The 21,472-nt window shown below is 39.2% G+C and overlaps 2 protein-coding genes across 2 annotated transcripts in view; both read right to left on the minus strand.

Annotated features, from left to right (window-relative positions):
* Positions 1-1,379: 1,379 nt before the first annotated feature.
* RAPSN (receptor associated protein of the synapse) lies at positions 1,380-21,328 on the minus strand. The gene is made up of 8 exons (XM_026671197.2): positions 21,014-21,328; positions 14,507-14,845; positions 12,661-12,819; positions 11,647-11,745; positions 11,448-11,570; positions 9,842-9,895; positions 8,705-8,904; positions 1,380-2,499 (listed from the first exon to the last, which is right to left on the minus strand). The coding sequence occupies exons 1-8, from the start codon at positions 21,227-21,229 to the stop codon at positions 2,427-2,429; spliced, it is 1,263 nt and encodes a 420-aa protein (XP_026526982.1). The 5' UTR covers positions 21,230-21,328; the 3' UTR covers positions 1,380-2,426.
* Positions 21,090-21,472, minus strand: part of CELF1 (CUGBP Elav-like family member 1) — a 52,225-nt gene continuing 51,842 nt past the window's right edge. The window contains exon 16 of the mRNA XM_087951419.1: positions 21,090-21,217. The gene's annotated coding sequence lies outside the window, so the exon portion shown is untranslated. The remainder of the gene's footprint in view (positions 21,218-21,472) is intronic.

Consider the following 21,472-nt stretch of genomic DNA (forward strand, 5'->3'; position numbering starts at 1 on the left):
GGAGAACACTAGATTGGTATCTATGTTTTTATAAAGTATTTTTCAGCTTTTTGTTAAATATTTAAACACAAAATCAGTGCATTTGCTATTGGGGATTATGTTTTCATTTTTCCATTAATGAATTAACAGTGAATATACATAACTTGCTTTTCTACTGCATTGCATCAGTAAAAAGATGGTCAAGATGTCTACCTGTTTATGGAATTAGAAAATATCCTAGAATGTTTGTGCAAATTACTAGGTTCTCTTTATTATGAATAAGGGGAGCCTTACTAAGGTTGTTATAGTTTAGGATTGGTACAAACTTAGGCAAAACAAACACAGCGACTCATTAGACAAGAGGCAAAGCTTTTTATAGGTAGTGGCTGATGTATGTTCTCCCCCTTTCCCAATAATGAGAATTGTATATTGTTAGACATCAAGAATCAGAAAAGTGAGTATATCTGTTAGAGCAGTTTTGGGCTTGAGTAAACGTGGCATAGATGTTGACAGATCTTCATCCACAACTCAGCTACAGTAGGGATGGATTTCCAACAAATTGATGAGTATCTGCCAAGTAAAACTTTAGCTATACCTTTTCAGCTACACTTTAATCATTAGTCTATAGCTCATTCCATAGCTTTTACTTTATTATCTTTCATACATTTGTTCTTTATAATATGTAATTTTGTATTTTTGATTTCTAGATTTTCTCTATACTCTTATTTTTATCTTAATATCCCTGAAATGATACCATACCTTTATTTATGAGGCCAACAGTTTAGCTTGAATCAAACTAGGTAAAGTAATCTATGGTTTATTAACTCTTTTATTCTCTTAATTTTGTATTCCCTTCTAAAGCTGTAATTTTTACCTTTCTATCTCCTATTTATATCCTTGACCGTTTATATCAGAGTTGCTTCAATTCACTTCTGCTTTTATTTCATACTTCTCATTTCCTTTATATTCCTTCCTTCTGTTGAGCCCCTACTATTTCCCACACTCCTTCCTCCAACATCCACCTTCTTGAATCCTGCTTGTATCCCTCCAATATATAATTCTATGAACTATTCTGGCACCCTAGAATATTGTAGGTTCTAAATTTGCCTTTATCTTGATGGGCATACAAACATCCATCCTTGACCTTTCTCTGCTAGTGCCTTTGGGCCATCTTTCAGATTACTCATACCATCACTCATATATATATATCTCCCACAACAAACATTTATAATTTATTGTAATGTTCTTCCCACTCTCCTAAAACAACTTCTTTACAGGATGTTATGATTTGTGTTTTTGGTCAGTGTGACACTAATAATACCTATATTACTTAGTCATCTTTTTTCTTTTTTTCTGCAGTTTCTAAAAGATGAAAACATAGCTACAGCTTTAGAAAACACTGGCTTCTAGGCTATGGTTTTATTTATTCCAGTATAAACCGTTTACAGAAAGTATAAATATATTGCTGACAATTCCATCACTGCCCATATAACATTACAAGATGACGGGAAAGGAATACAAGGCAACAAACACTCCCTGGGACACTGTAAGAGTCCCCCGTTCCCCCAGTCCCATGTAAAAATTGAATGTTCTGTGAGAATATAAGCAAACTAAATGTATCAGATACTTTCAGAAGAACTGAAGGATCCTATACACTGAAAATAGAGACATACTGAAAGAGTCACATTGCTAAGAGGCAGGTGGGACATCAGTCTCTTGACTCTGACATATTAGTTGCCCAATCTGGTTCCTTCCAGACAATTTGGATTTTCAATCCCAGATTTCCCAGGCTACCCAAACATTCTAGAAATCATTTGGAGAGCATCAGGTTGGGAAATGTTCTTTGCCAATGGAAAACGTCATATTATGAATGGCTAAGTAGTTGTTTTAAAGCATTAACGTGTGTTAGGTACCAATATAAATTACGAAAAACATAAGTCAGAATGTTAAGTTGAAGTAATTTCAAGCAATGTCTGGAACAGAGTAGCTGTCACCATGCCTACAAGAAAGCAATACTGTGCCAGTCCAAGAAGCATTATGTAGGCATGATCAGTATGCTTCCCATGAGGAATGAATAAAAAGAAGTGAAGTATGAGTGTCGGAGTTGGCCCTGAAGGAAGCTATCAAAAGAAGCAGAAAATTAAAATCAAAATCAAATTGAGATTGTGGAAGGTCAAGCTAACAAGTTGTTGAAGGAGCAAAGGTGGCTTATTGTAGTAGGTAGTTTTGAAAAAGGAGGTGATATAGAATTCCTGGAAGAGATTCACAACTCAGATGTGTGGAAAGTCACGACAAAGATCTAGGCCTGCATTTTCCATCAATTCTGCAGGAGATTTTGTATCTATATGATGGGTTTCATCTCTAGATCACGTGACATAATTGCTCCAGTGCTTTGTCTTTTCACACCTACTGGATGAATGTTCTTAAGTGATCAATTCATTAGCAGATCACACAAGCCCTGGTTTAACTGATGAACGCCGGCAGTTGGGGCAACCTCGTGTTCCGTTAGTTTGCAGGCACCTGCAGTGGAAAAGACAGTAGGGAATATCTTAGGCAGAAGTCTGAGTAATGCTCAGTTTTATATTCCAAATCCTGATGGAGAAGGTCATGACTTTTTCTGCTGTGATTTCCTGCATTTTTCATTGAAGTGATTGTTTTGAATAATGTAATATATTCCTTAATATTAGTATTTTAAGGCTATCTTATCTTTCTGTTTTTATAAAGAAATGCAACAAATATAATTAAAAGACATGCTTAAAATAAGCAATGATCATTAAAACAATGATAATTTAATTGGAATTCACTCATTTGAAATTATTTGAATTAACTCCTTCACTGAGAAGCATTTCCTTTTCACAATAATGACTTCAAGAAGAGAACCAATAATATGAATATCATTTTAACTGCTGCTTTTTTTGCTTTGAGTATGAGTATTGCTATAACATTTGGTCTCTTAAAGATATTTAGATACTTACCTTTTAAAAAATTAATAATTATATCAATAATGAACCCTTCTGTCCTCTCTTCCACAATCCACTATACTATATATTCACAAGCTACTTGGGAATAACACAGCTTTCTGTGCTTAGCAACATGTACTGTTGCAATGCAGAATAAAATCTGATGAATGTCAGTCTCTGATTGCAATAGGACTAGAATTATAAATAATTTGTTCTAATTTTGAAGAGACTTAGTACAAAGTACACTGGATCCCCAATTTATTTTCATCTTGCATTAAATTTTTTCACCACATAACTGGAACCAGCTAGAATGCAAACATAATTTGACTTGAAGGGGTTCAATTGCACTCTAATGATATATATATATATATCAATGAATGGGTCTTAAGGGAAAATGGCCTCCTCCCCTTTATCAAGGCCCCCATCCCTGATTAATTTATTATTTAATTTCATTGTCAAGGTTCCGGCAGTTACTCCAATTAAATCATGAGCCTCGAGCCACACTCCCAAAACTAAAGAGGATTTATACAAAATGTTTTATGAGTTGACATTCATTTTACAATATTTCTACAACATCCATTTTGTGAGATTTTGGGCAGCTCACAATAGTGAGACTGATCAAAAATCCTTTTTCAAGGCAGTCATTTTTCTCTGGAGAGAGGGAAAAAGAAAAGAAAAATAGCACTACTTTTTATTTGTACCTGTAATGGTTTTCTCTGATCCCAAGAAAAAGGGTGGGTTGCAGTTTGCAAAGTATTACAAGCACAAACATCTACACATTATTTTCTGTAAATAGTGTTGAAATATGGCACTGGTGAATTAGTTTGGTTGTCATGGTCTAGATCACCAACATGAAATTAACTTCTATCCCCAAGGGGGAAAAATGTGTTGCCAAAATTAATGTTGAAGTCTGCAGCCATTTACAGCCAAAATCAAGATTCTCATCTTATTTTCTTTAACTAGATTTATAGAAAGAGAAACTGGTTTAGGTGACAGAAAACCTAGTTGTTGAATACATTTACTTTAATATCCAATTTATCTCTTACATTCCTTAGGGTGATGTCTTGATCCACCTGTTAATGCATGGTGAGGTGGCTACTCATTTCCTTGAGAATTAAAATAGGCAGAGAACTTCCAAATGGTGTTAATCTTCCTTCCTTCATTTTTCTCAACAGGCAATGATTAACATTAAGAGCATTTTGCCACACATTTAAATTTTATTTTAAAGATAGTAGGTAGTTGTTTCATTTTGCTGTTTTCCAGAACTGTTGCAGATCCTGTTTTCTTTATTGAAGAAGGCTGAACAATGTTGCAACACTATGTGTTTTATAAATGCTCATTCACTATTTGTCCTGGTCAAAGCAACATGTTCACATAAGTATTTTGGTTTCTGAATGTTTGCAGTGCTATTTAGTGCACTCTAAAGTTAACCTAGCTGTCAGACCCTGGCTGCCAAAAACACTCATCTATGAGTTCATTTGCTATTTTCTTTGTAATGTAGGCCCTGACAGCTCTTTGTTTACAAAAGGCTGTCCAAGTGTATCCTTTACTCAGGCTGAGTGTTCCATTTGAAAAGAAAAGCAGGATAAATACATCAACACTTTTCTAGGTCTTATCCATAATTATTATAGTGCTTCTTCACCTATTTGACCAATGTACATCACTTCTCATGATACAGCAGAGTTAAATCTCAACAGGTTATTTCTTATTAATTTTAGGCATTTTGTTTGAAGCAATTCTTTCAATTCAGAGGTTGATTCAGAGTCTATTTATATTTTGCTTTTATTTTACATATTTATTTCAGTTGGGGGGATAACACTGATTATCAATTCTCAAAAATTCTTACTACTGTAATGTAAATAGTCTATATTAGACCAATGAAATTAGTCTATAACTTTAAAGCCAAACCATTAAATAAAGATTATCAATGAAAATTACCCACCGTACATATAGCGCTGGGTATATATAAATCTATAATTGAATTAAAACAAGTATTAATCTGCAATAGGAATTGCAAAAGCTAAGGAGATAGGCTGAAATAACCAGGCTCTATGCTAACTCACTACTCAATTTTTTTTTTAAAAAAGGTTTTTAAAACTTCTTTAAAAGTGATAAAACTTTCATGAAGAGGAAGAGGGAGCTGATCTGAGAGTTCGCAAGACTAGGTCCTTGAAAATTGGAATATGGACACTGTAACTCTGGAGGGAGACCTTGTTCAGAAGAACATCTGGAGCAAGCAAGGGAAGTAATGACAGACTGATACTGGCAGACTTGTCATCCAAGAATTCCAAACAGAAAGACCCGTGGTTAAACTGGGCTCTGGCTCAAATGGGGAACTCATTATGAGCTATAATGAGAATAGTTTGGAAGGTGCAGAAACCTGAATGGGCACTCTTCTGGGCTGAGATTATGGGACAGAAAGAGGACCTGGGGACATCTACTATGTGACTATAATTGCAATGTAGGTGTGAAGCTACCAAAGCATGAACAAATAAAGCTACAGTTCTACTCCCACCCCAGCCTTCTATAAATAGTAATCAGATGGGAATTAGGAACCCTCACTAAATTCAATTGAAGGGCATAAAAGTCAGCTGATCATTGCCCAAGACCCTCCCTTATTCCAGTAGAGCTATAGTATGCCCTAGATGCTGCTATGTATTGAACTTCAATATTCTTCCTTGTCTGCCTAATTATCAGTTTCCTTAAGAGCAATAATAAAAAATGTTTTTCCCTATCAATACACTCATTAATAATGCGATTCAATCATTCACAGTCTGAAAACATTAAAACACTGCTGTTTTAAAATGTTTCTTAATGAGAAGCTAGCTCTGATTGACTTCTGTTCCATCACTGTTACCAGACAAGACATGAATTTCCTTGCTTTGTTCATGAGATTTATGGAGTGGAGGTGGACAAGTGAAGTATTTGTGTTTCTATTTGTGGCATTTCTATGAGGTATTTTTTTGCCTTGTTTGCAGCATGTATGTTGCAAGTTGATAGCAAAAGTAGGCAGCAGGCTGAATTCACTTTCTACAAAGAGAGTGTGCCAGTGAAAATGAGTATTTGTGTTTTGGTTGCAAGGAGGAATGGGGCTATTCTATCAGTTGAGTGCATGCAACCACAGAAAGAGTAATGGTAATAATAACAATATTACACTGAGATTCTTAGGAAATTGATGATAGTGTACATTGCAAGTCTCCCTTATTTTATCATAACAACAGCCCTGCATGGTATGCTATGCCGTTAATGCCATTTTATAATGCCTTGTAAGACCACACCTGAAATATTGCACCCAGTTTTGGTTGCCACAGTATAAAAAAGATGTTGAGAGTCTAGAAAGAATGTAAATAAAAGCAATAAAGATGATTAGGTGAGTAAAGATTAAAACATATGATGAACAGTGGCTGGAATTGGGTTGCCTAGTTTAATGTAAAGGACTGGGGTGCCATGATAGCAATATCTAAGGGGCTGCCACAAAGAAGAGGGGATCAACTATTCTCCAAAATACTTGATGGCAGGACAAAAAACAGTGGATGGAAACGAATGATGGAGAGAACCAACCTAGAACTAAGGAGAAATTTCCTGACAGTTAGAACAATTAATCAGTAGAGGTTGCTTCCAGAAGTTGTGGATGCTAAAGGTTTTTAAGAAGAAGAGACTGGACAACCATTTATTTGCTATAGCAATAGCACTTAGATTTATATACCACTTCACAGTGCTTTATAGTCCTCTCTCTAAGTGGTTTACAGTGTCAGCATAATGCCAATAATCTGGGTCCTCATTTTACCGACCTCGGAAGGTTGGAAGACTGAATCAACCTTGAGCCGGCAAGAATCGAACTACTGGCAGCCGGCAGAATTAACCTGCAAAAATGCATTCTAACCACTACATCACCATGGCTCTCTCTCGATGGGATAGGGTTTCCTGTTTGAACAAGGGGTTAGAAGACCTCCAAGGTCCCTTCCAACTCTATTATTTTGCTGAAGAAGGAATGACCCCAAAACTTCCAATTTAGTCCACAGTTAATGAACTTGAGTCTATGTCACCCTGATACAACTTTTTTTTTTGACATATGTATCTACGTATGATACTTGTTGGTTTTTAATTGATTTTAGGATAGTTAGCAGTCCAGGGTCATTTATCTATAGAACTTGAAATAAATAAATAAAATTCCAGTTTGACACCTTAACAACTGTCCTATATTGGATCTGTTATATAGGTAGTCTTCAACTTACAATAATGCATTTAATGACTGTTCGAAGTTACAACAGCATTGACAAAAATGACTTATGATCGTTTTTCACGCTTACAATCCCCGCGGTCCTGTGATCAAAATTCAGACACTTGGTAACCGACTCATAATTATGATGGCTGCAGTGTCCCGAAATCAGGTGACCTTCTGACAAACAACGTCAATGGGGAAGCTAGAATCACTTAACAACCGTATTACTAACTTAACAACAAAGCTCACTTAACTGTGGCGAGAAAGGTTGTAAAATGGGACAAAACTCGCTGAACAGCTGTCTCACTTAGCAACAGAAATTTTGGGCTCAATTGTACTCATAAGTTGAGGACTACCTGGACAGAAGAACACTCACCTTATCTTTCAACCCAATTCAGTTGTTATGTCCATGGATTCTACACCCAGAAGAGGAAAAGTTAAAAGCTATTCATTACATGTAGCTGATCATATTTCTAAAAAGCTGCACATTCCGAGTGTTCAAGTAACACAAGAAAAAGAATGCCAGTGCTTGGTGAATGAGTGTGTGTGTATGTATGTGTACTTCAGGAAGCCAGTGAGTTTTTGAGATGGATCCCTTGCTAATCTAATATCCTGTGTGCCATTTTTTAAATAATGTTATTTTAACATGTTTTATATCTTTATTGCAGGATGCTGCTTCTTGTGAGGCAGTTATATAAATTTGATAAATACTTTAGCATGGTGTAGTATATGCAGATATTACATATTGTATGTTTTGTGTATGTAATAGTATTAAGTTAGTTTTCAGCTGAAGTTTCTTCAAGTGCATATTTGAAATGGAAAGCACATTTGTTAACATCTCTGCAATTCTAACTTGTTATTTTTATAGCTCTCAATTTTCTAATGCAGAGATGACTGAATGAGAAAGCACCAGGAAAAAAAGGGAATAATCGCAACACACATTCAATCACGTTGCCTAGCACAGGACTGGACAACTTGTGATGCCTAATTAAATGCAGCTTCTGACCAAGTTAGAACATTCTGCTGCATGCTTAATATATACCTGATTTGTCTATTTTTGGATAGGCGGTGTAAACAAGGCTGCTGGCAAGTTGTTAACCACAGCTGATAACTGTGTTTGGCTCAAGGGGTCATGAGTTTTGGGAGTCTGACTCTCAAGCTTGTTCCCCTGATTCAGCACGCTAAAATTTATTTCTAACTACACAGATATTATGCCTAAGAGTCAGAACTCATTAAAATTGGATCGTAAGGATATAAGAAGCCAGTTAAGATGATAAAATGATGCATTCTTGAGAAGGAAATCTAAGTAGCAGATTAAAAATCAATTTGGGGGAAAGCATCCCACCTTCAAGGGTAAAAGTGTCAGAGATAAGGAGTTGTTTTAATGGAGTGGTAGCAAGGATTTTTAAAAATCATGAATGCCAATACAGAATTTCCTTGTTTCATTCATTCTGGAGGAATTACATCTCTTTTTTTTTTTGTTTTTAGGGTTTTGTTTTCTCTTGTTCCAGCATGGTTTGCATTCCCCTCTTTTGCCCCTTACTTTAAATGGAAGACATGGGAGCAGGGCAATGCCTGGAGCTGGTGGTTTCTGTCACCAATGGATTCACCACACATGCCACAGTAGAGTTCCATTTCTTCAACGCATTCGTGGAACTTCACCACGTGATTACGGAGTTCCCTCTGCTGACCCTTTGTACGATAGATCCCTTCACAGAGGCAATGAATCTTCAGCAGACAAAGCTGCATAAAAGAGAAGACAGAGGAAAATAACCACAGGAAAAGAATATTAGAAAGGAGGCACTCCATGGGCCCAGCACATTCCTAGTTCCTGATTATCTAAAACATTGCACCTTTTAAGCTTTTGAAATGTGATGTTCTTTTCTCATCTCTTTTGTTGCTTTTTATTTTACTTAGCAGAAGCTCAACAACTGTTCAGGCAGATCCTTTTTTTCTTTGGCCATCTGTTGCCTCCTCTTCCCAAACTGTGCTTCCCACCATTCTCATTTGTACTGCTATATAGCACTTTTGGGGGAAAATGGGTGATTTCACTCATTGCTTAGCATTTTATCTTATACATTCAGCAATCACTTCTTTTTTCACATTTACATAATTGCATATTCTGCAAAATTCCTCCTTCTGAAGAGTTCCATGCTAGCAACATAGAATGTTTAGGGCTTGGATTTCTCAGTGCAAGAACTTTTGTGTGGATATCCCTGATACCCCAAAAACCACAGGTTCAATTTTTTTCCAGGATCTTTGGGTTAAGATATAGTCTTTTCCAACATCATCTTTCCAAAGTCATAATTAAATACCCTACCATTCAGAAAAGTCAGGAGCTGCAATTATTCTACTTTAGGAGATGCCCCACATCTGATGCTAGCTTTCCATTCTGCTATGTAACCCTCACGGGAGAGCTATTTTTCTGAGGAGTGACAGAACCTCATCAGCAATGTCTAAAGGGTTGGAGGACAAATATGGGTCATCATTGTTTACCTCTCCCTCAGGATATTAGTGGGTTCTTAGTGATTCAACATAATATTTGAGTATGTAATTACATTTTCAAAACCTTGGAGGTCTGTTATTAGGCAGAATTATGACATACATAGATAAACCCACATTAAACAGAACATATAGTTTATCATGGATATAGTAGAAAAATGCAGATGGGACAACTTACTTTGTTTCCTACTCCCTCTGCCAGCTCATGAGCCCTCTCAGTATTTTCTAATGCCTGTGGAAAGCACGGAACAAATATGTATTTGAGTCAATCCCATAAGACTTTGGGCAGCTTACGATATTAAGATAATACAACCATAAAACAGTATGAATGTAAGTCATGTGCATCCAGGAAAAAAACCAGACAAATAAAATCCTTGGTAACTATCCAATCCCAAGGCCTGGAGGAAAAGTCAGGTTTTCAAACATCTTGAACATAATGAAGGGCAGGAGCCATGCAGATCTCAGGAGCAAGTGCTACAACGAAAAAGGCACGCCTCCTGAGTGCTGATATACAACATTGTTTAACCAAAGGAATTTGGACTGTTAGTTTTTGTCTGTCCCATACAATTGGACTATCACAGCTAGGTAGTCCATCAAGTAATCAGGCCCCATGCCATTCAGTGTTTATAGGAGAGGAGGGTGAAGCGCCAAGATATGTAATATGATGTCTTGAAATATGTGGGTGGTTCTGAAGAACTTGTTGCTTGAATTTGTGATATGTACCTGAGAGGGTGCCAAGATAGGGAAAACTGCATTAACCTAATCTCTGGAAGTCTAGGTAATACTAGGAAACATTTACTCCCTTTAATTTATAATAATTTAATTTATACTATGAAACTATTTGTGTATATATATTTTATAAAATGTATACATAAATACACGTACACACACACACACACACAAACGAACCAGTTTGCTGTAGTAATTAAAGACACTGGATTAAGAGCAAGGAGACTGTGAGTTCTTATCCTCTCACAGGAATAGAAACCAGATGGGTCATTTTGTGTCAGCCACTCTCAGCCCTAGACCTGAGAGTTGGCCCTAGGGATTTGAAAAACATCCTGGAAGAAGAAATGTCAAACCACTTCCAAGAAAACTGTTCTTGTTTCCAAGAAAACTGCCCATGTTTATGAAATTGCCAAAAGTCAAGATTTCATGGTACCCAAATGATACGTAACTATTTATATTTTTATATATTCTATCAGTAGGCTCCGGGCAGTGTACAAGCCATAGTTAATAACCCTAATAAATGTTAATAATGTTTGTCATCCACATTAAACCAACTATAGCCATAAAACTAGCTGGGTAGCCCACAGGTTCTCATTCTGGGCCTAAGGCCTGCTGAAAAGCAATGGTTTTTAGTGTCGTCTGCAAAGTTAGAAGGGAAACAGCATGTATACCCCTGGGGTCAGCATATCTTATGACGAAACAACTTTCAACTGATCATTTCTAGATGCTCAACTACAATGAGTGAATCATATTTGTTAAGGCAGTCCATGATGAATCCCAGCACTACTCCATTTATTCATTTTGCTTAGAGATAACTGTGTGTCACACCACCACTAGAGTCTTGCATTTTGCAGATCAAAAGGTACATTAGATAAACAGTTCTGAATACAAGCTGAACACTTGTTTCCTCGGTATGGATGTTACTATATGGATAGAAAGAGCCACTGGGGGGGGGGGGGAGAGAACTTCATGCATTTTAGAGCCCATTTTGGTGGCTCATAAAAATGCAAATGAATCTAATAGGCTGTAGTTTCTTACTACAGCCTATTACTGACCTTGTCGAGGTCCTTTTGCATCAGCCAGCACTTGGCTACACCAAGCAGCACCTGAACTTGTCCCAGACGGTTTCCAATCTCAGTCATGATGTTCATGGAGGAATCATAGCGGGGAAAAGCTGTCTGGGTTGTAAGAAAAGGTGTCAGTCGCTGTGCACTACGGCTCTCAGGCAGACACTTTGATAGGAGAGGGTCATACCTGAACATCTGCACGGCTGCGGTGGATATCAGCAAAGCAAAGCAGGCACTGTGCTTGCAAAGGACGATCTCCATGCTGAAGGGCAATCTTCATGGACTCCTAGTAAGACAAGATTTTTTAGAATTTGAACTCAATTTGAACTTCAGTCACACACTAAGTTCTAAATTGTGACCTAAGAAACAGAAGTCTGAGTGAAGGAAAGGGTGCCTTCTCTTCTTCAAAACCCACATTGAAGACAGCATCCCTTCTCCCAATTGTTTCAATAAAATAAATGGTTGAAGGAAGAGGTAGGTTATAGCATTAAGCAATGGCACGTAAGACTTATATACCACTTCACAATGCTTTACAGCCCTCTCTAAGCAGTTTACTGAGTCAGCATATTGCCCCCAACAGCCTGGCTCCACATTTTACCGACCTCGGAAGGATGGAAGGTTGAGTCAACCTTGACCCAGTGAGACCCGAACTGCCCAACTGCTGGCAGCCGGTGATCAGCAAAAGTAGCCTGCAGTACTGCATTCTAACCACTGCGCCACTGAGGCTCAAGGTTATGCAGCTTGGACCTTCCTCAAACAGCCAAAATACTTTGCCATTGCTTCCGAGTTTTATTGGGTTCCTTTGCAGTTCAAAAGCCACGTTCTTCCACCAAAGAAAAGAATCTGCGGTTCTTATTTTTTTAAAAAATAGTGGTGTGCACTGATGTTTATAGATAAAGGTGACTTTCAATTTTTTTTGCCCCATACAGGGTTTTTATAACCAAAACCAACTTGTATTGACAGTGGATGCAGTTGCTGCAAGTTGGCTGTACAGTAAGTAGTATGGCCAACAAAACAGACCAAAAACTAATTGCTTTGCTGTAATAGTCTAAATAAAACAGTGATTAAAGCATTAAGTCAATATGGTCGAAACTGCCTTCTTCAGAAAGTGATGCAATTGACATATCCCCTCCCCCAAACCGGAGAGCCCTTTAACTTTACCCAGTAGACTTCACCCTACTCCAAGAAGCCGTGCTTGTACCTCACAGCATTCCATAGCATCTGGCAAGTGCCCCAGCTTCCGATAGGCTACAGCCATGTAGAACTGGCTCATTGCTCGGTACTTTAAACTCCAGCCCTTTCCATAATCATTCACTAGCTCTGCTGCCTTGCATGGGAAAAACAGAGCTTTTTCATAGTCCTTGAAAAGAGAAGAAAAAAGAAGAAGAAGCAAGGAGTGAAGTTGAGAGGAAAACTACAGAAAGGCTGCAGAAATGGTAAAAATATGATTGTTTAAAGTTATGAAATCTATTAAGCTGATTTGACTGATTTTGATTTTGTTATGGTTAGCCATGGGATATAAATCCACCAAGGAATAATGTTTGCAACAACTTGTAACCTAGACTGATTGATTTTAAAATCACGGTGAAAAAAGCCATGGTATCAACCTGCTTTTATAAGAAGCACCAATATGGCATTTGGGAATGGTGAACTCATTGGATTATAAGAATGCCCCATTAATTATATTTTTTCTGGTTAAAAAATGAACTGATGATAGTACTGTAAACACATATGCATTATACATGTACACATTCTGAAATGTATAATGAGAGTTCAATAGGGAAAGTTTCCACCAAGTAGGAAAACTCTACTCTATCTGAAGTCTCTGTTAAGATAAGGCAAATCCTCACATTTCGTTTTGAGTTCAGTGAGAAGATTTAAAAATGATTATTGTAAGGAAACTTGTCCAAATTTATACCAAAGTAAGCAATGTTAATGTTGAGGGTATGAATTTTCCTAGAAATAACAAAATGCTTTAGATTTCTTATTCAAAACGTAATCAAAATAAGGAATGTCCTCCACGAGTTTTACATACAGAAATATGTAATAGATATTAAGTTATACATTTATTGCATAAGCGCACCAATTGTGCCTACCGTCCCTGTCCTATTTTTTTTTCTTTTTCTTTTAAGTATCTATCTCATGTATTCAAAACTATATTTATTCTTATACCTGTATCTTGTAAGCAATTGACAAATCAAATAAATACTTAAAATACTTAAATAATCTCCTCTCACAAATGGATCCATAAGCATCAGCATAGAATAATTTGCATATGATCACAGATAACATTTTCATGTGATTCTATCTTAAGCTATAATAATATGAAGATGATTGTGTGATTAAATCCTTGAAATATCAGAAAAGTTAGACTAGTTAAAAATATTACTGACATATACTGTGATTTCTCAGTGTTCTTTTGTTTCATATTGAAAAATAAATACACTTTAATAAAATAGAATGATAAAATTAGATAGCCAAAGTATAGAAAAAGACTATTTAAGTCTTCCCATTAGCTAATCAACATCTAATAATAATATCCATGTACAAAAATGGCAATCTGTGATACAACAATCAGACTTTTTCTGGAAGATTTTTCCTATCTAAATATGTGAGTTGAAACAATAGTTCCATTAAGGCAGGAGATTATGAAGGGTTGTATCCAGGACCTTGTGTGGGCACCAAACTAGTAGCCAAAACGTCTCAAGATTTTAAATCATAATTGAAACTAAACAAATTTTCAAGGTATCAGGCCTTACCTAATCAAAACATTATTATTTTTTTAATATTGACATCCCAGAGATACCATTTTAGAGGAGTCGTATATGGCATTGTTTCTCCAAACACCATGCACCTGAGCTCTGATTTATGCGATGGTCATCACAAAATTATGGTTCACAGAAAGAAAACAGGTGGAAATCACTGCACCCTAGGTTCAATCTGTACAATCCTTCAGACAGTTAGAAAAGTATCTCCATTTCCTTTTCTTCCATCTGCATTTTTTAAACTTCTGATCTACATTCTCTTGTCATTTCTGCAATACTCACTTTGAGGTGTGTGTAGAAATTTCCTAGACTGCAACAGACACGACACTCAAGCATCTTGTCATCATTGTTGTGTGCGTATCGTAGCGCTTTCTCAAAACACTCCAGAGCTTTTTGGAAGACACTGAGGCCAAGATAGGCATTGCCCATGCTGAGGTTGACTTGACCATTTAATTGGAGGCCCAACGTTGTACCTCGCATGTTCAAGCAGGTCTTACAATAGGAGATGGTTTTGGGGAATTCACAGAGCTTCTCGTTGCTCCGTGCCAAATTCAGGTAGCTCTCAGTAAGATAGTCAGGATCCTCCAGTTCTCGGGCAGTGTCAATCTGCATGACTGCAAACTTTTAGCAAAAGGACACATAACATTTAAGAATCAACAAATCTAATCCTAAACTTCAGTCATAATGAATTCATGTAATTTTACTGTCAAATTTTTAACAAGATTAAAACCAATACAGGCATTAAAAAAGAAACAAGAAAGAATAGTGAATAAGTAAAAGAAAATAGAAAAGAAAAAAGAAAAGATTATAAAGAAGTGGCTTCTGATCTTTTGGGCAGCAGTTATAAAGGCCTTTATATTTTATGTTTTTAATCTAAGGTTACTTCATAATTTCCTTCTTTCCATAAGCTACCCATAAATCATAAATTCATTTTCCCCCCAGCAAAAACTTCAAAAGGGGTTTCCAGTCCCTGATAAATGCAATTATTCATCTCTCCCTAATCAAACTGGCTAATTTTGCCATCTTTGGTGGCTCTGACAGTTTCACCGACCATAATGAATTCAGAATAGAGCCAACCACATTATTCACATCAAGATTGGAGTTGACAATTTGGATCTACTCTGTGGCAGACAAGGCTCAGGGCTACAAAACTTACCTTGTTTTTTGCTATAAAGTTAAGTGCCAGGTACAAAATAGTGGCTCAGGAAAGCAGTCAAATGCTAAGGAATGTGGTAACCTATTTCCATGGGCTTTTGATGGTTTTGGGGAAAAGTTCATCTGATTTTTAATAACAAATTAAAAGGAATATGATTGTTTTTCTCTTCACTTAAATGAAGTTTAGAAATGATAAAAGGAGAATTGTGTAAGCAAGCTAAATAATACTACATTAAATAATCTGTTGCTTTTATTTCGTATTGATGTATTTTTACACACAGTCTTGCACAGAGCCAGTCCTTGTTTCATTAATTTCTTTCTCTTCACATGATCAAGAAAGAGATTAAATGGATCTGGGCTGCAGGTGCCTGGTACTCACACTAGACAAAGCTACATCCACAGCATCCAGATATTTAGGAGTCTCTCAGGATAAGCAATAAGATGCTTTTAAAACCAGTCTTCGATTAACTTCTGGCAGAAAACTGAAATGCTGTCCTGAATGGAGAAGGTTCAGAAGAAGCTCCTTCCCCTTCTTCTAGACATTTCTAATCCTGATGAACAGTTTATTTTGAAGACAAAGGGGAATCATAGGAAAAGATATGTTGAACAGTATTTCCAAAGTAATATTCAGCTCTCCAACAATACGGCCTCCACCAATAGGAAGCCCCAGCATGATTTATTGGCATAAAATCAAATTAAGCCCCTCCCCAAATTAAGGCCCATATTAAACATGCGAAATGGGGGGAATGGCGGGAGGGGGGCCTTGCCGTTTGGAAGTACTTTGTTGCATGCCCGGATATGGTGCTGCCTGCGTTGGTGGAGCACTTCATATCGGGAGACCTTCCGCCACCGTTAATTTCCCTTCTCCCTTGCTGCCGTAGCGTTACAGCAACGCCGCGGCGTTGGCGCAGCCACGTGCAGCCAGTCAGGCTCCTCCCTGCAACCGGAGCCCTGAGGAGACATTTGGCTTCAGGCGCTCCTATGGCCGCCTTCCCTTTGCCTTCGATGGTAAAGTGAATTATTTTAAAAACCGCACCAGAGAGCGTCACTGCCGACCCCTTTTCTCTAGCCGATTCTGACTGAATCTCTATCCCGCTCCTTTATCCTCACGACGGGGTCGGCAGTGACGCTCTCTGGTGCGGCCACCTCAGCTTGCCAGCCTTGCCCGCTATGAGACGATACTGTGACAGCCGCTGCTGCCGCACTCCCTTCTCTTTCCTCGCCTCTCCTCCCTTCGCCGGCAGGAGTGTGCGCGCCTGCTGCCACTGCCGCCGCTCCTGAGGCCATCTGGGGCGGGCAGGTGGGAAAGCAAGCAAGGTGGCTGCGCTGTCTTCTTTTCCCTCAGCGAGCGCGCCGCGCCGCCGCCACCGCCACCTGCGATGGGCGAGGAGGCGGCGGAGGCACCAAATGTCACCAAGGCAACGAGTGCCTCCCGCCGGGCCCTCCGCTCATCCCGCCAGGGCCGTGGCAGAGCCGCGCGCGCTGGGGAGAACCAGGAAACACCCGCGGCTTGCCTGCCACGGCCCTGGAGGCACTTCCTGTCAGCCTCGGCTAGAGAAAAGAGCCAGCCTCTCGGAGCACGCCGGCGTCTTTCCCTCTCTCTCTATGTATGAAAGAGCTCGCCCGCTCGGAGCGTTTGGCGAAGCACACGAGTTTTGCAGTCGGAGAGGGAGGATGCGGCGGCAACGGCAGGATGCTGCAAGTCAGGACCTTGCATTGAAGCAGCCCGGGGGCACGTAGCCACCTCCCTCCAGCCCACCTTGAGGATTTGCCTTTTGTTGTTGGTATACTTGGCTTCAGGCGCTCCTGTGGCCGCCTTCCCTTGCCTTAGAAGGTAAAGTGAATTATTTTAAAACCTCCGCTCATCCCGCCAGGGCAAGCGGCAGAGCCGCACGGGCTGGGCAGAACCAGGAAACACCCGCGGCTTGCTTTCCCGGCTCTGCTCAGCTCGCACGGCCCTGATAGGATGAGCGGAGTTTTTAAAATAATTCACTTTACCATCGAAGGCAAAGGGAAGGCGCCATAGGAGCGCCTGAAAGTAAATGTCTCCTCAGGGCTCCGGTTGCAGGAGGAGCCCTGACTTGCTGCACGTGGCTGCGCCAAACGCCGCGGCGTTGCTGTAACGCCACGGCAGCAAGGGAGAAGGGAAATTAACGGTGGCGGAAGGTCTCCCGAACATCCAAGCTGTCGCCGCCCGCCCACCCGCTCTTATTCGCACAGTACAGAAGAAAATACAATTTCTTCTCTTTTCTAATATCCTTTATAGACTAAAGTAAAGCCTTATATATTTGCATGCTCAAACCACGGTTTAATTTTTCTTATAGGTGTTCTAATGACATTTTACCTCCTTTCATATCAGAGTCAGCTGATCTGTTCTTATCTTAGGACTCAGGGTGATTTACAGTTAGTGCTGCTATCATGTATGTATGTATGTATGCATGCATGCATGCATACCATGTAGCTGTGGTGGCGCAATGGTTAGAATGCAGTACTTGCAGGCTAACTCACTGCTCACTCTGGGGGTTTGATCCTGACTGACTCAAGGTTGACTCAGCCTTCCATCCTTCTCAGGTTGGCAATATGAGGACCTAGATTGTTGGTGGAAATATGCTGACTCTGTAAACCGCATAGAGATGGCTGTAAAGCACTGTGAAGCAGTATATAAGTCTAAATGCTATTGCTATGCATGTCTTTTCTAATTAGTGTTATTTTGTGGCAATTGCCTGGACAAGCCCTTTAACCCCATAGACAAAACATATTCTGTAAATCAGCTACTGAACAATAGAGCTGTGCAAAGCATTTGAAACAGACATTTTGCATATGAGTACTAGCAGGATAGCTGTGTGTAAAGTGTTAAACTAGTCATATTCTTTGGGATGTGCTTTGCAAAGGGCCTCATTCAAAATGCTTTGCACAGCACTACTAAGCAAATTGTCTGTGATGAATTCTGCTAGAATAGACTAAAGAGCTAATTCAGCACAGAAAGTACTGTTATAACCAGAACTGTGGAGATATGGACTGAAATACTCAATTGGCAATGGAGTTCACAGAACAAATTTCACTTGAGCTCTTTGGAAGAAATCAGGATAAAAATAAATTATAATAATTGGAAAAATCCCTTTTAGACCCCAATTGATTTTTTCCCCTTTGATTCCTACCATTTTATCCAAACTAATATGTTACCAATTTAAACCTTATAAAAGCTGTATAGATACTCTGAATATAGTTCCCTTCAATGCACTGAAATCATATCTACTTGCATATTGTGTTTTCAAAAACACCATCCACGGGCTTTATCCTAACAATCTGGAGAGGAGTCAGATGAACACATCAGGTTCAAACTACTGTGAATTTATGGAACTTACATTACATTTTATGAACATGCAGATTTACTGACTTCAACATTAAGTGTTTTTATTCCTCTCCCCAGCCTGCTTTCTGTAACATCTTATTAACAAAAACAGTGGAGGGTTTTAAATACTGGCCTGACAGTTAGCTTGATAATACAAATTTGCAATTTAGAATTCTCCTCAAAATATCAGTGGGTGGACAAACTCTTCTTCCTTGTAAAATAACATGTTTTTTTCCTATTATCCAATCAGCATCTGGTATCAGCTGTTCAAATAACACTCTATTCTTTTGTTCTATCATGATCTCTCATGGTTAGTTTAAAAAATCTTCCCGTAAACTGAAGAATTAACATTACAAATCTCTAATCAATCTCTCCACAAGTAATTGAACTTTTCTCTTTTGTGTAATGCTTATAGATCCCATTTGGATGTAGATTTAAATACTAAACCCTGCTCTACAAACAAGTTACTCCTGTTTCTCATATAAAAAAGGTGAGTTTTTTTTTTTTTGAAACAAAAAAAGGCACGCCCCCCCTTAGGTGGTTCCATTCCCCTTCCCCCCCCCCGGCGGGCGGCAAAAAGGGTTGGACCCCCCCCCCCCCCCCTGGGGGACCCCCCCCCCCCCCCCACCCCCCCCCCCCCCCCCCCCAACACCCCAATAAACAACCCCCCCCCCCCCCCCCCCCCCCCCCCCCCCCCTATCCCCCCTTTAAGAGGGGGGGGAATTTTGGAAACCTCCACCCCCTCACCCCCCCAAAACCCCCCCCCCCCCTCGGGGCGGGGGGGGGGGGGGGGGGGGTACTATATCTGCAAGAAATATTGTTCCTAAATATTTTCATCAAGGGAGCCTTTTATACAAATATACCTTAACTGAAAGCCCATAGGCGTATCATTCTTGATTCCTTAATCGAAAACCATTTTCAACCCAATTGTACAATACAATATAGAAGACTACATTATAGTTAACATGTGGGCATGCTTCTAAACTACAAATGCAGGTAGTCCTTGATTTACGACCCCAACTGAGTCCAAAATTTTGGTTGCTAACTTTGTTAAGTGTATTTTGCCCCATTTTACGACCTTGCTTGCCACAGTTGTTAAAGTTAGTAATACGGTTGTTAAGTGAATCTGGCTTTCCCATTTATTTGCTTGTCAGAAGGTCACAAAAGGAGACCACATAACCCTAAGGAGACTGCAACCACATGGGGATGCTGCAATGGTTGTGTGAAAAATGGTCATTAGCTACTTTTTTCAGTGCCATTGTAACTTCAAATGGTCACTAAATGAACTGTTGTAACTGTACAACACCAGTGGGGTTGGGGGTTCTAACTCAATACTACAGTAGATTTTCCACAGGTTTCTCTTTCCTACTTTCCAGAAGATCTAAAGTTGCACCCACAGGATAATGAATCGAGAATAGGAAAATTGTAATTCCCATCTCATCTCAGCTGTGGATCTCTGGGTTGCTTTGTAAAACTCCTCCTCACCCCTCAAACAGAAATAATTAAAAAGAAGACTTTTGGATTCAAGGCAATATATATATTGAAAATGATGAAAGGTTTCCGCAGTATTTACCCAAAAGTAAGAATATCTCGAAGTTAAGATCTTCCAAAGCAACATTTAATAGAAAACAACAACTCAGCAAATGTATTTATTTATTAGATTTCTATGCCACGTATCTCACTTTGAAAAGTGATCTGGGTGGCTTCTATGGCAACCACCACATTGTGAAAGTAGTTAGTTTGAACAGAAAAAAGAGAGAACGTTCCATTCAAATACATAATGCTGAAAAATCTAATGAGCCATTTGGAAGCTCACTAGCATCATAGTATAAACCGTGTGTGTGTGTGTTTGTGTACACACACACACCTGCACACACACCTCCTGTTTAATCTACAGTTATTGTATACAGCTGACAATTCTACAAAATAAAGAAGAGCCACAGCATACCATGTCCCAGCTTTGCAAAACCACACAACCCCGCCAGGTACACATGCAAATGGCTAACGTTGTAACACCCAACATACTTAATTCTGCAGGGGAGAAATCTTTAAATGGCTCATTATGTCTAGGACTGCAAGCAGAAATGCAGAATGGCAATTTTCAAAGGTAAAAAATTTGGCAGGGCTTTGGTATCTGCAATTTTAGAAGAACCCCAACCAGTGCTACGTTTGGCTGTTTGATTGTGGCTGAACTGTAATATGGAGCTCTACTTTTCTACCCACCAACCTCTCTGTAAACATAGCAAGAGGAAAAAGACATGCAGCCAATCAATGTGCTTTACCTTTAACATATCTTTGTACCTGCCCATCTCCGAGTGAGCCGTGATGAGGCATCCCAGGACTCGAAACCTGCCAGCTGCATCCGTGCTCTTTTCCAAAACCCGCAACCAGACTTGAAGGGCTTTTTCTGTCTGACTGGACTGATACAATTGGAGTCCTTTTTCTATCTGCTGCTTGGTCTGGTCCTGTCCCATCTCCTTCGTGCTCTGGAGACGCATATACCAACTTGTCAGAAGAGCAGACCTGTCGGAGTGACTGTTTAGATGGGCTAAAAGAAACAATTACAGTGAAGTTGGTGCTAAAACAGGAGGATGGACCTCATGGTGCCAAAGCTCAGGGCCCACCGGAATCTCGGATGGCTCAGCCTGGAGGAATGTCAACTGGAGATGGGAAAGAAGGGCCCACCCAAATGTTAAAGCAACCTCTAGAATAGCGTTCTCTGTGCTGCTATCCTATCAGAG

This window comes from Notechis scutatus, chromosome 1 (genome assembly GCF_049901735.1).
Source record: "Notechis scutatus isolate UNSWTSFEM ecotype Mainland chromosome 1, rNotScu1.2, whole genome shotgun sequence".
NCBI lineage: Eukaryota > Metazoa > Chordata > Lepidosauria > Squamata > Elapidae > Notechis > Notechis scutatus.

Coding starts and splice junctions, on each gene's coding strand:
- RAPSN (XM_026671197.2), bottom strand. CDS start 21,229: ATGCGTCTCCAGAGCACGAAGGAGATGGGACAGGACCAGACCAAGCAG. Junction 12,820..14,506: donor ATTTCTACACACACCTCAAA/GTGAGTATTGCA, acceptor TCTCTTTTCAAG/GACTATGAAAAAGCTCTGTT. Junction 11,746..12,660: donor ATGCTATGGAATGCTGTGAG/GTACAAGCACGG, acceptor TTGTCTTACTAG/GAGTCCATGAAGATTGCCCT.